General features: G+C 36.3%; 2 protein-coding genes and 1 long non-coding RNA gene across 3 annotated transcripts in view; 1 reads left to right on the forward strand and 2 right to left on the reverse strand.

Moving 5' to 3' along the window:
- LOC149713217 (uncharacterized) overlaps nucleotides 1–10,498 on the reverse strand; it is a 75,207-nt gene that overhangs the window by 21,711 nt on the left and 42,998 nt on the right. The gene's annotated exons all lie outside the window — the stretch shown is intronic.
- On the forward strand, nucleotides 93–3,173 carry LOC149713219 (uncharacterized). Its single transcript, XR_016370976.1, has 2 exons — nucleotides 93–2,792; nucleotides 2,871–3,173. It is a non-coding gene; the product is annotated as an uncharacterized LOC149713219 (long non-coding RNA).
- Nucleotides 5,117–8,780, reverse strand: LOC149713220 (uncharacterized). Its single transcript, XM_089843707.1, has 2 exons — nucleotides 8,059–8,780; nucleotides 5,117–6,005 (listed from the first exon to the last, which is right to left on the reverse strand). Exons 1-2 carry the CDS (start codon nucleotides 8,387–8,389, stop codon nucleotides 5,551–5,553), a joined length of 786 nt encoding a protein of 261 aa, XP_089699833.1. The 5' UTR covers nucleotides 8,390–8,780; the 3' UTR covers nucleotides 5,117–5,550.

Here is a 10,498-nt window from a genome sequence, read left to right on the forward strand (position 1 = left end):
GTAGGAATGAATCGACTCGAAGATGAAAGGATCGCTTTCGTGTAACTCAGTGTGCTGTGTCAAAAGTATACTGTAAGCATTTTCTGGAAAACGTTGCTGTTGGGGAAAATAAGTTTGACGGTGAAATGTAGAACTTCGCGTCTTAATTAACTGTGCGAGAATAACTGGAACTATGATTCCAAGAATTCTGCACCGAAATTGTAGGTGGCTCCACATTTCATCATTAAAAGTATAAAAAGTTAAACAAATTTTGCTATACACCTTCATAACTATCGGTTTGAACCTCTTATGAACTGTTAGTCGTTCATAACTAATTTTAACCATTGTATGCCGAATTATTATTAACGATCGACTAAAGTAACGATTCTTCATAATGTTTGCCATTAGTTCACAAGATATGTTGCATAAGTTTGTTACTGGTTACAAACTGGAGCTTCTCATGAGGTAACGTAGGTGAAACGTCATAGATTCACGTAAAGCGACGCCTGGTGAGACCAAATAGGAAGATAGATTCCAAAACCGCGTCGTTCTCGACCTAGCTCTCAGTAAGTATAGGAAATGTCATACTTATGGACCATATCTTATAAACTTATGTTATAACATACAAACGCTTTCTGATCGTTTAAAGCTAGCTAGCTACTCGGCCTAAATTATTGATTATAAACAAAGAGAGATAATGGAGTTATAATTGATAAAGAGAAACCTGGGTCATTGTTCCTTCTTTGTATCCAGTGTTATCTTCCAGAGGATAGAGTTCGGGTTATAAATCCCACTCAAAATGCAATATTCTATTTATGGTAGTTTGTTTCAGGAACGTACGCATTGATGAGGGTGGCGCGCTCCCGGAATATAAATTTGGAAGATATGTTATTTCAACCAGATTTATATAGCCGGTTTTATTTCGTACCGTTCTAATTAAGGCAGAGTGGATTGCATTAACATATAAAAATTAATATTTAATTCAGGAATTTTAAGGCAGGAAACAAAATTTACACTCTGTATATATAATTTACTGAAACACAAAATGTATTTAACTCCGAACACCTGGAATGCATATTTCCAAACATCATTTCATATATATCTGAAACATGAAATTTTTTGGTGCATACTTTATAATATGGATTTTGTGAAAACTATAGACCGTTCCATTAATTCCAGAGGAGAAGGAAACGCAACAAGGGCCGGGCCTTCTTGGGTTATTTCCCAGGCGCCAAGTAACACCGCTAGAGGAAGCGGGTATCGGTTAACCTCTCGCGTGTAGAGAACTCGGGCTTCGTTTGTCGTTGCATCTGGGCGATAGGGAAATAACATAAGATGGCGCTCTCGTACTGTGCGTTGGTTTCTCGGTAAGTTTTTACTTTATTCTAAAGTATTTTTTTTTTGGTCTAAAATCAGCCATTTTTCATAAAAGCTGCGTATTTTTCCCGTTAAACTCATGTTTATTACATTTACACACAATAACCTTTTCCATATTTATTCAGTATATTTCTTTTCCCCACTTTAGCGACGAAAAATTTTAAAACTGGGGCTTTCTTACAGCCGGGCTGTAAGATATTTAGTGTAGCCTGAAAGAATTTCGACTTTTTGTACCGTTAAAATTCTTTAGCCGACACGCTAGCCAAAGTCCAAGGCTTGGCAATTACGCTTGAACAGAAACATCCTTCTCATTCTTCATGCTGTTCTTATAGTTCGGTATTCAACAAGTATTTTTTCCTTTCCTAAAGTCCTTTAAGCAGTTTTAAAATAAAATACAAAGGAGAGCATATAATAGTGTGGCCATTAGATAAATGTTATACTTCCATATGTATAAAATGATTCGTCATACGACAGCTAAGCTACTAAGGCGCTGTTAACAAATTACGTGACGCTGAAAATTCTCATTGACGTTTTGTCAACTATAATGTCCGTTATGTAATGTCGTTCTTGCACGAAACATTTTCATAGACCTTCTTTCCCCATTATTTTTAACACTTAGTCTAATCTCCTCCCACTCTCTCAGAGATAATTGATTTACGAAAAATAATGTTTGTATTATAAGGAGTTTTCATGGGTCCCTCTACAGTGATATTGTTACCTTGTCATAACAGGAATGAAAATATAAAAATTAAAGCTGAGTTTTCAAGAAAATCTTATAATATTTTTGAGAAAATGGTCTGTTTGTCTCTATGTTTGCTTGTTCTTTATGCAGAGTCACAATTCGTTACCGAATTTGACCAAACTGCATGGTATGTAACAGTAACACGCTGGAAAAATTTTATAAGTAGTTTGAGTTCTTCAAGGTTGGGTTCACGGACGCCTAGTCTGTATAGAACGTCCTATTCTACACCCATAACATTTTAGCTTTATGAAAAACCTCTTATCAAGAATAATTTAGTGGATTTGAAATTTGAGGAAAAGAAGTTTCCTAAAATAAAAAATAAAATAAAAACGGGTTGGTTCAAAGACTACTTTGTGTTTAGTGTCTACGTAGACTGAAAAGTCTTCATGGTTTATTGGTTTCTAGGCTAAAACTCCTGGGTAACGCCGGGTAGCTTAGCAATATATTAAACAAAAATGGGAGCGACCAAGAATGCAATTGAATTCTTCCACTGCTGTTAACAACGGATCAAAACTATTCAATCTATTGGGACAAAGCGCTATTATGTGATAACTTTTCTATTACGAAGTTTTTCACATATGCTTTTTACATAGAAAATAAAATAATACAAGCATGAGTCATCTATGTTGGGGCTGAGACTGTCTAATCTCATTTTTTACCAGATTAATTTCCTTTGCCATATCATAAAAAAAATGTGAAAAATAACCTTAAAAAAATTTGAAGACATTAAGAGTTGGGATTGTTGTTTAATGCAATTTTTTTTTCAAAACAGTGAACGCAATACGAAAAAGGTTATATCCAATCAAAAAGCCATCCTTCCACATTAAATCAGGTATAAATACTAAGTTACCTGCAAACGGAAAATCATCAAACGTCTCACCACATGAGGGTTTCAACTTGTAGCGTGAAATATTCAATGTAGACACTAAAGATATAACTAATATGTTTCCACTTTATCGACCCTAATTTTAAAACTGTAGAATCTGATATTAACCCTAAAGTTTAATTGAATAAAGAATGTTCATGAACAACAAACAAACCAACTTTCTGAAATAAAAAATTATTTGTCTAAGTCGCTGCTGTACATTTTTGCTATTTTCTCAAGTGCACTCGTGGGTATTCTGGCACCTTTGAAAACCCGACTTTACTTTTTAGTCAGGGCGGTGGGTAACAGATGGGCAAAAAAACCTTCGAAACATATAACTATCTTCTTACATTCCGTTGCGGTGCCAAAAAATGAATTTCTCCTATCATTAGACTCTCGACATAAGCCTTCCAAGATTTGCGAAAATGTTCCCGAGTCTTGCACGGTTAATGAAGATTCCATCTGGGTTACGCCTATTAGTCGCGCTTCAATTTAATATAGTGTGAATCCGGATTTTGAATCAGACCGCCGCTTCAATGGCAACGGTAAATATATATGTCTTCGTAGGACGGAGCTATTTATAGATTCCATCATTAAACTACAAATTTTAACGAGCGCTTCTTCCAAAGATATATCTCAGGGGGCCTTGACAAAGATTTGAAAGACTAAGCAATAGAGGTCGGCAATATCTACCCTTTGACCACAAATTAGGGACTTTTGCACTTCTCTGGATAACGATAAAATGACGTGGATTACAGTTTAAAAATGCCGCGCTTATAACATGCTAATATGCTATGTTAATTAAAAAAAGAGTTTCTGGATTACTTCCACCAGCTTCCACATGGAAAACTAACATATAACTCGCGGTTTTCATACTGACTTGAAAATAGAAAAGCTGTTCATTTCACTATGAAAAGATACCTTGGGGTCCCTTAAAATCCATTAATTAAGCGAACTCTCAAGTTAAAACTGAACATCCAACGCCTATAGATTTCTGTTATAGGGTGGTTTTTTTTATGACGTAGTGGGGTATCAGTTTAGTTTGAGAGATGACAACGTCGGTAGCAACGTAAAGCGTGGCGCTTCAAGTATCGTTGTTCAAATGGGGTGGGGCCACAGGCGACATATTCTCCGTTTTTGAACCATAATTTTTAGGTTGAAACTTTTTTAGGGGCAAAAAAATTTTATATTTAAAATCTCCTTATCTTGATCCATAAAAAACTACTTCTAACATAAAATAAGGGAAGAAGTTTGTTTTGATAGTTACCCTTTAAATGTATGTCTAAATAAACTTATTGAGCTTTGACCGTGCCCATAGTGTTTAAATATCAAGGTTAGAAGCACATGTAACAAATAACAAGCTGGTAGGAGGTAATCATGTTTTATTCGGAATCGCATTCATTAACATTTCTATTGTATCTTATCATATAGAAAAATGTATGGCACATGTGTTGCTTAGCTTCGTTTCTTAACCATATTGCCGGGGGTGACTCCCATAATCCCCCTGGACATAATCCCTCCAAAAATTTCCCCCCGTCCAAATGGGCATAAGACAAAATCCCCCCATTTGCAGACAAAATCCCCCCAAACTGGAGACAAAATCTCCCCCAAACTGGAGACAAAATCCCCCCAAATTGGAGACAAAATCCCCCGCTTACGGAACAAAATCCCCAGCTTGGAGACGAACCCTTCAGAGATCATTCCTATTTTAGAGGTCGTTTTCCACAGTGAAAATTTGTTTAGTAGGATAGTAGTAAAAATAGTAGTATTCCCCCTACGAGGAAAAGCGGAACCAATGATGGAGAAAATAGTATGAATTGCCGACTAACCATAAATTTTCGCCTTTTCCAAAATATCGCTGACTAACCATAAACTTCCGCTTTTTCCAAAATATTGCTGACTAACCATAAATTTCCGCCTTTTCCAAAATATCGCTGACTAACCATAAATTTCCGCCTTTTCCAAAATATTGCTGACTAACCATAAATTTCCGCCTTTTCCAAAATATCGCTGACTAACCATAAATTGCCGCCTTTTCCAAAATATTGCTGACTAACCATAAATTGCCGCCTTTTCCAAAATATTGCAATTTTGGAAATAAGTTAAAACAAAATCAGTAGTTTACTTCTTTTGGTTTAGGAACATTGTTTGCAATCCCTTTCACTCTTGTGAATTATACTTTTGCATTATTATTAAAGATAATCTTTGGATTTGGGCTTCCGTTTACCTTTACTTCTAAATGCCTATTATCTGGGGGATTTTCAATAAAATGATCCTTTCGGTAGGATTTTGTTGAACAGTTTTCCTTTTGGGGGATTTTGTCCTGGACGTTTTCTCTGGGGGGATTTTGTACAAACGCGTCTAAAATCGGGGGGAAAAAGTCTTGGCAAATCCAAAATAGGGGGATTTTGTCCGGGGGGATTATGTACGAGACCCTATTGCCGGTAGCCAATGTAATAAGGTTTTGCCACTTAATTGTTAGTTAACGAGTATTAAAAGAAAAAGCTATAAATGATGGTTAATAATGCCGAGAAGAAGCGCCAATTCAGTACGATGCAAGGACGCACATGTGTGTAGAATTGAGACGTCACTCACCCAAATTATCGATTGTTGGCGTTATCGAGAGAGACACGGCAATTAAAATCATGCTAACTGTCAAAATGAAGAGAGTAATGGCAATGACGACTATCACCATGATGCGCCTCTTGCGTCTCGTTTCTGGGTCGAGTTCATTCGAGTTCACGTAGTTCAACTCCTTTTGAGTCGAACGTCGTTTTCCCCGGCTTGAAGTACTCGATAGCGAGCCTTTTCTATTTGAAGGGGTACCGGGTAATCCGGTAATGTTGAAATTGTGGCAAGAATTGTCGTATTTTCGGACAGAACAAGAACTCCCTCTAAATTCCGTAGCGCTTCCACTGAGGCGGGAAGAAGGTGCCCGGTAAATACTTCTAGAGTTCTTGGACAGCTCTCGTTTCGATCCTGATAAAGAGCTGCGAGAACTTCGAGGGCTCACACTCGAACGACTCGACGACTTACTTCCGCCTATTCGAACGAATGAACCCTTAGTATTGCACCTCACAGTGCTTAAAATCGGTCAACACAAGTTTGAGAAAAATCAATATCAGCGGTTCTTAAAGTTATGTTTTCTTATAAAGTACCAGTTCAACTACTTTAATTTTACATCGTTTTAAAATTGAAATTTAAGGCTTAGGAACTGTACAACCGAATTATTATTTTATTTTCATCATACGAATATTTTTCGGAGACCTCGGAGGCCGTGTGCTACATTTTAAGAACCATTCAATTAGATTACATTTTGAAAATAAATAGATCGTTAAGGGTTGTTACCATATTGTGACTCGCAAAGATGGTCATTTTTCGACCACTCACTCCCAATTGTAACAAAAAGAAACAAATTCTCCAGGGACTTGACCAAGAATCATGCTCGATACCTGCCGCATGAAACTATCAACCGAGGCAGCAGATAGTTGACCGGCTACGCTTTAATTTACGCGTAGAATGGACTAGCTGTGGCCTAGGGGCTAGCCACCACCCCTCTATGCAATGTAAAGGGACCCACCTGTAAATAAGCCACAGGCTTAGTGTGGAAATCCCTTCATAGACAAAGCCTAGATTATTATTATTATTATTATATCATAGTGTTTTTCGTTGCTCTGACGAAAATTTTTATTGTTTCGATTACTAAACGTGTATTCAAGCTGAACGCTGTTTCAGCGTAACAGGGTTAATTTAAGGAACATTTAATGCATACTTTGAAGACGTTGCCTATAAACTTTCGTTTGAAAAAATCTGAAAATATTAAAAAAAAAAAGTGGAAGAAATTAACATAAACTAAAATTTGTCGTCGTAAATTGAAACTAAATTTGAAAATTAAAACGTTATGACAGCCATTCCCGTTTATATCACAAGTGCGTTCGAAGAAACTAGCTGCGTTTAGCTTTATGTTCTGAAAACTGGATAGGTATGAAACGTAAATGTCTAAAAACTGGATGCGTTTGAAGTATGAACATTTCCGAACTAAACTTTTATAGGTTTGAAGTGCATTTTCCCCTAGAGGGAACGTTTCGAATTGAAACGTAGTTTTTTTGTATGCAGAAGAAGCAACACTATCTCGAGTTTCTATTTTACTTTTAGCCCAACTATATATACCAAAGTAAATTGAAGATTCATGAAGGCCACGGTTGGCTGCAACACACTATGGATCATGTGGCTTTCGACCAGCTTGTTTCACGTAAACAAAAGTATATACATTATAACAAAATGTTTCGGCTTCCCACCTTTGTATGTGGGTGGCCAATTATGAACGTAGCGGATGATTCAAGTCAAGCTCTCGCCCAATCACAAACAGATCTAGGTTAATTCAAAAAGTATCTTGGCTTTAGTTGGTCTATGTTTAACTACTGCCCGTACGGTTTCTTGTTATTTCATCGGCTATCTCTGATAGGTTATATTATCAGAATTTGAAATGATGAATAGAGTCAGTGAGTGACTCCGTAGTCTGCGCGAAATCATTTATTTTAAGTGTGAAGCTTTTTTAAGGAATTTAATATGCGTTTAAAAGGAAATGCACTTAATTTTCAATTTAAAAAACAGCCAACTGTAAAAAACTAAAACCCATGATTAATAGATTTAAAACATCTTGATTATTAGAAAATAATTTTTTCTCTAGTACTAGTTCTATTTCTACAATTCAGAAAACCATAATATCGGTTTCATACGCGCAAATACATGCCATGGCATGGCTCTCGCGGTTTTTTTCCAATTTACGCTGCTCAAATTATTAAGCACGGCTTAAAATTGGAGGAACGGGTATGACCCTTCACCCTTTCGCTTGCTTGATCGAAACATTTTGTTTTAACATGTTGAGTTTTAAATTAACCTTATCATAAATTTGGCATAGACACATGTTTTGTTGTTTTAGATCTCAAAATCTCACCAAGATTATAAAAATTAAATTCCAATATTTTCAGAATATCGCGAAAGAACTTTCACTTAAAACCACTTTTTCTCAAACTTGTTTAACCCAGATAGCCTTATCCTTAGAGCAGCTATAAAAAATGACGTAACATCCTACCCGATAGGCGTCCTTCCATTTTTAATTCTTCCAGACGTCTGTGATGTTTTTTTGATGGTTTAGCTTCATGCTGGACATAAACCTCACTCAAAGAATGTCTTCGGTTAACAGAACATTTCCGCGGGACGGTGGTAATCGGATCTCTCGGTGCTTGACGCCGGCGACCGGAAGGCGAGGCGTAGGTAGGCGGTAAAGTAGAAGTTGACGCGTACCTGGCCGAACTGCCCTTATAAAGACGGTATTCTCCTTCCGGAAAAGGAATGTACGACATAACATCTTTTTCCATTTGTGGTAGCTCAACTTCTTCATGACCACGGTCGTTTTCATTCATTCTTAAAGTGTTTTACAAGCGTTTCCGTTAAAGTACGTTAAAAAGAACTAATTTAAACCGTTCTAGCTTTGGAGGCGTCGGTCGAGATCACCCTTTGGCAAGGATCTGGAAGTTAAATGATACATTATATCCCAACTTTTCCGCGATACAACTCCCGCTTTCTCACCTGTTATGTGTAAAAAGCCGAATGAAATATATAAACAATCCTCCGCGCGTGCTGGAAGCTCCTTTTTTTTAATTTATTGAAGAAAGCTTTAGAGATTGCCTGAGGTTTTTGGAGGAAAACTGACGGTTTTGTCCATGAGATCAGAAACAAATGAACCGGAAGATAGCAAATTGTAAATCATTTCCTTCCTCACATTAAGTGTAGTTTTAGACATTTTAGACATAACCGAAGATCTAACTTACAAGGAAAATTGGATAAAACGTAACTGGAAATCATATTCACTGTTGTTGAATTATTTGTTCGAATGAGATGCTAATAGGGTCAAAATGTGCAATATAAATATAACGTACAAATTTAATTATTCCATCTTTGCGGTAGAAAATTCACTTATTGATATGTTATATTGGAGAAGTTGGTATAAGTATACGTACGATAATGTGTCTTCGATAACGTAAACAGTCCAAATATCTAACCGATCCATAACTTGCAGGAAAGGACCCGCGTTGCTTGTAAGCCCATCAGGACATTTTGGTAACTTTTCGGCGCGTCATTTTGAAAGATTGCGGCACACTCAAACTGTAAACAGTAAAGGTCGCAGGTGGTACGCAGAAAACCAGAATATAGTAACTATTAATAAACTTGGTTGAAGCTTACGGACGTTATTGCTTTTTTAACATTATTCGACGCAATTTTTCAAGATATCCACAAAGGCACAAATTAAAAAAATCTTTCATCGAGAGTACCTGGAAAATTTAAACTTCTTTGGCAAAAGAGGTTTGGGCTGCGCCTTTATCAGTTAAAACTTATTTTTCAAGACCTCTTTACATTTCATTAGATTTGCTATGCCGCAAAAGGAATCTCAAATTTCGATACAGGTTATCTATGACGAAGACTTTTATAATAATAAAAATTATAGCTTTATTTTCTAAATAACTTTACAATTTACTAAAAACCTATTTACATAAGGGTCCTAATAATTAATATAAATTCACTAAAACCTATTTACATAAGGTCCTAATTAATTAATATAAATTCACTAAAACCCATTTAATAAGGGTCCTATTAATTAATTAGTATAAATAAGTTATTTCATCAATAAATATTTTATGTATATTGTTATTCCGGACTTAAATAAATATTATATAAAAGTTCTTACACAGTGTTCGTATAATATCACTTTTATGAGCCCGTCTTAAGCTGTTTGCGTTTAGTGGCCCAAAAAATCTTTGTTCCTTTAGTAAAGAAAACCGGATGTTTAGAAACTTCCGATTATATTATTTCTGGTAGTGTAGCTGTGTTATTGAAATTGCATTATTTTTGGTTCGAGAGGCAACGCGGCGGCCGTAAAAGAGAGAAAGAACCTCGTGAATCTTCGAGAAAGTGCTTACCACAGGCCCTCACAAATTTTCCTAAACTGAAAGACAATATTTGGATTTGCTTGTTGCTTTTCCCAATCTGGATTTTAGCGGAGTTCTGGATAATGTTAACTACCTAAGTCTGGTTTTCACACTCGGCACAAATCACGACGTAGTCGCCCAAGTTAAGGCTTTAGAGTATTTGAGCAAAAATGTTATTATTGTTGCCTGAACAAGCAAGGCTTCTAAATTGGACAATGATATACGAAACCAAGTAAAGGATTAATTTTAGTATTGAAGAAAAATGTCTTATATTCCCAATGCCTTAGATAATGACCCGACGGTAGCGTTAAGTGAAAACACGCTTCGAAAATCTCAAAATCTGGCGTTTTGAAGTCGGGAGCACCATAATGGTTTTTTGCGAGGTATCACGGTTAAACGATCTAGTCTGACGTCATAAACGAAATTTACGTCCTCCCAGGATTTTAAAATGGCTGCTCTAGTTAAGCCTGGAAATACCGCAAACGAATGAGTCGAGTTTTAGAAAGAATGTTAGAAGCTTAAAATTTTAAGGTAAGTTTTTAAACT

This window comes from Phalangium opilio, unplaced genomic scaffold (assembly GCF_054372755.1).
Source record: "Phalangium opilio isolate 3A_F unplaced genomic scaffold, DU_Popi_V2 ptg000009l_1, whole genome shotgun sequence".
Lineage (NCBI taxonomy): Eukaryota > Metazoa > Arthropoda > Arachnida > Opiliones > Phalangiidae > Phalangium > Phalangium opilio.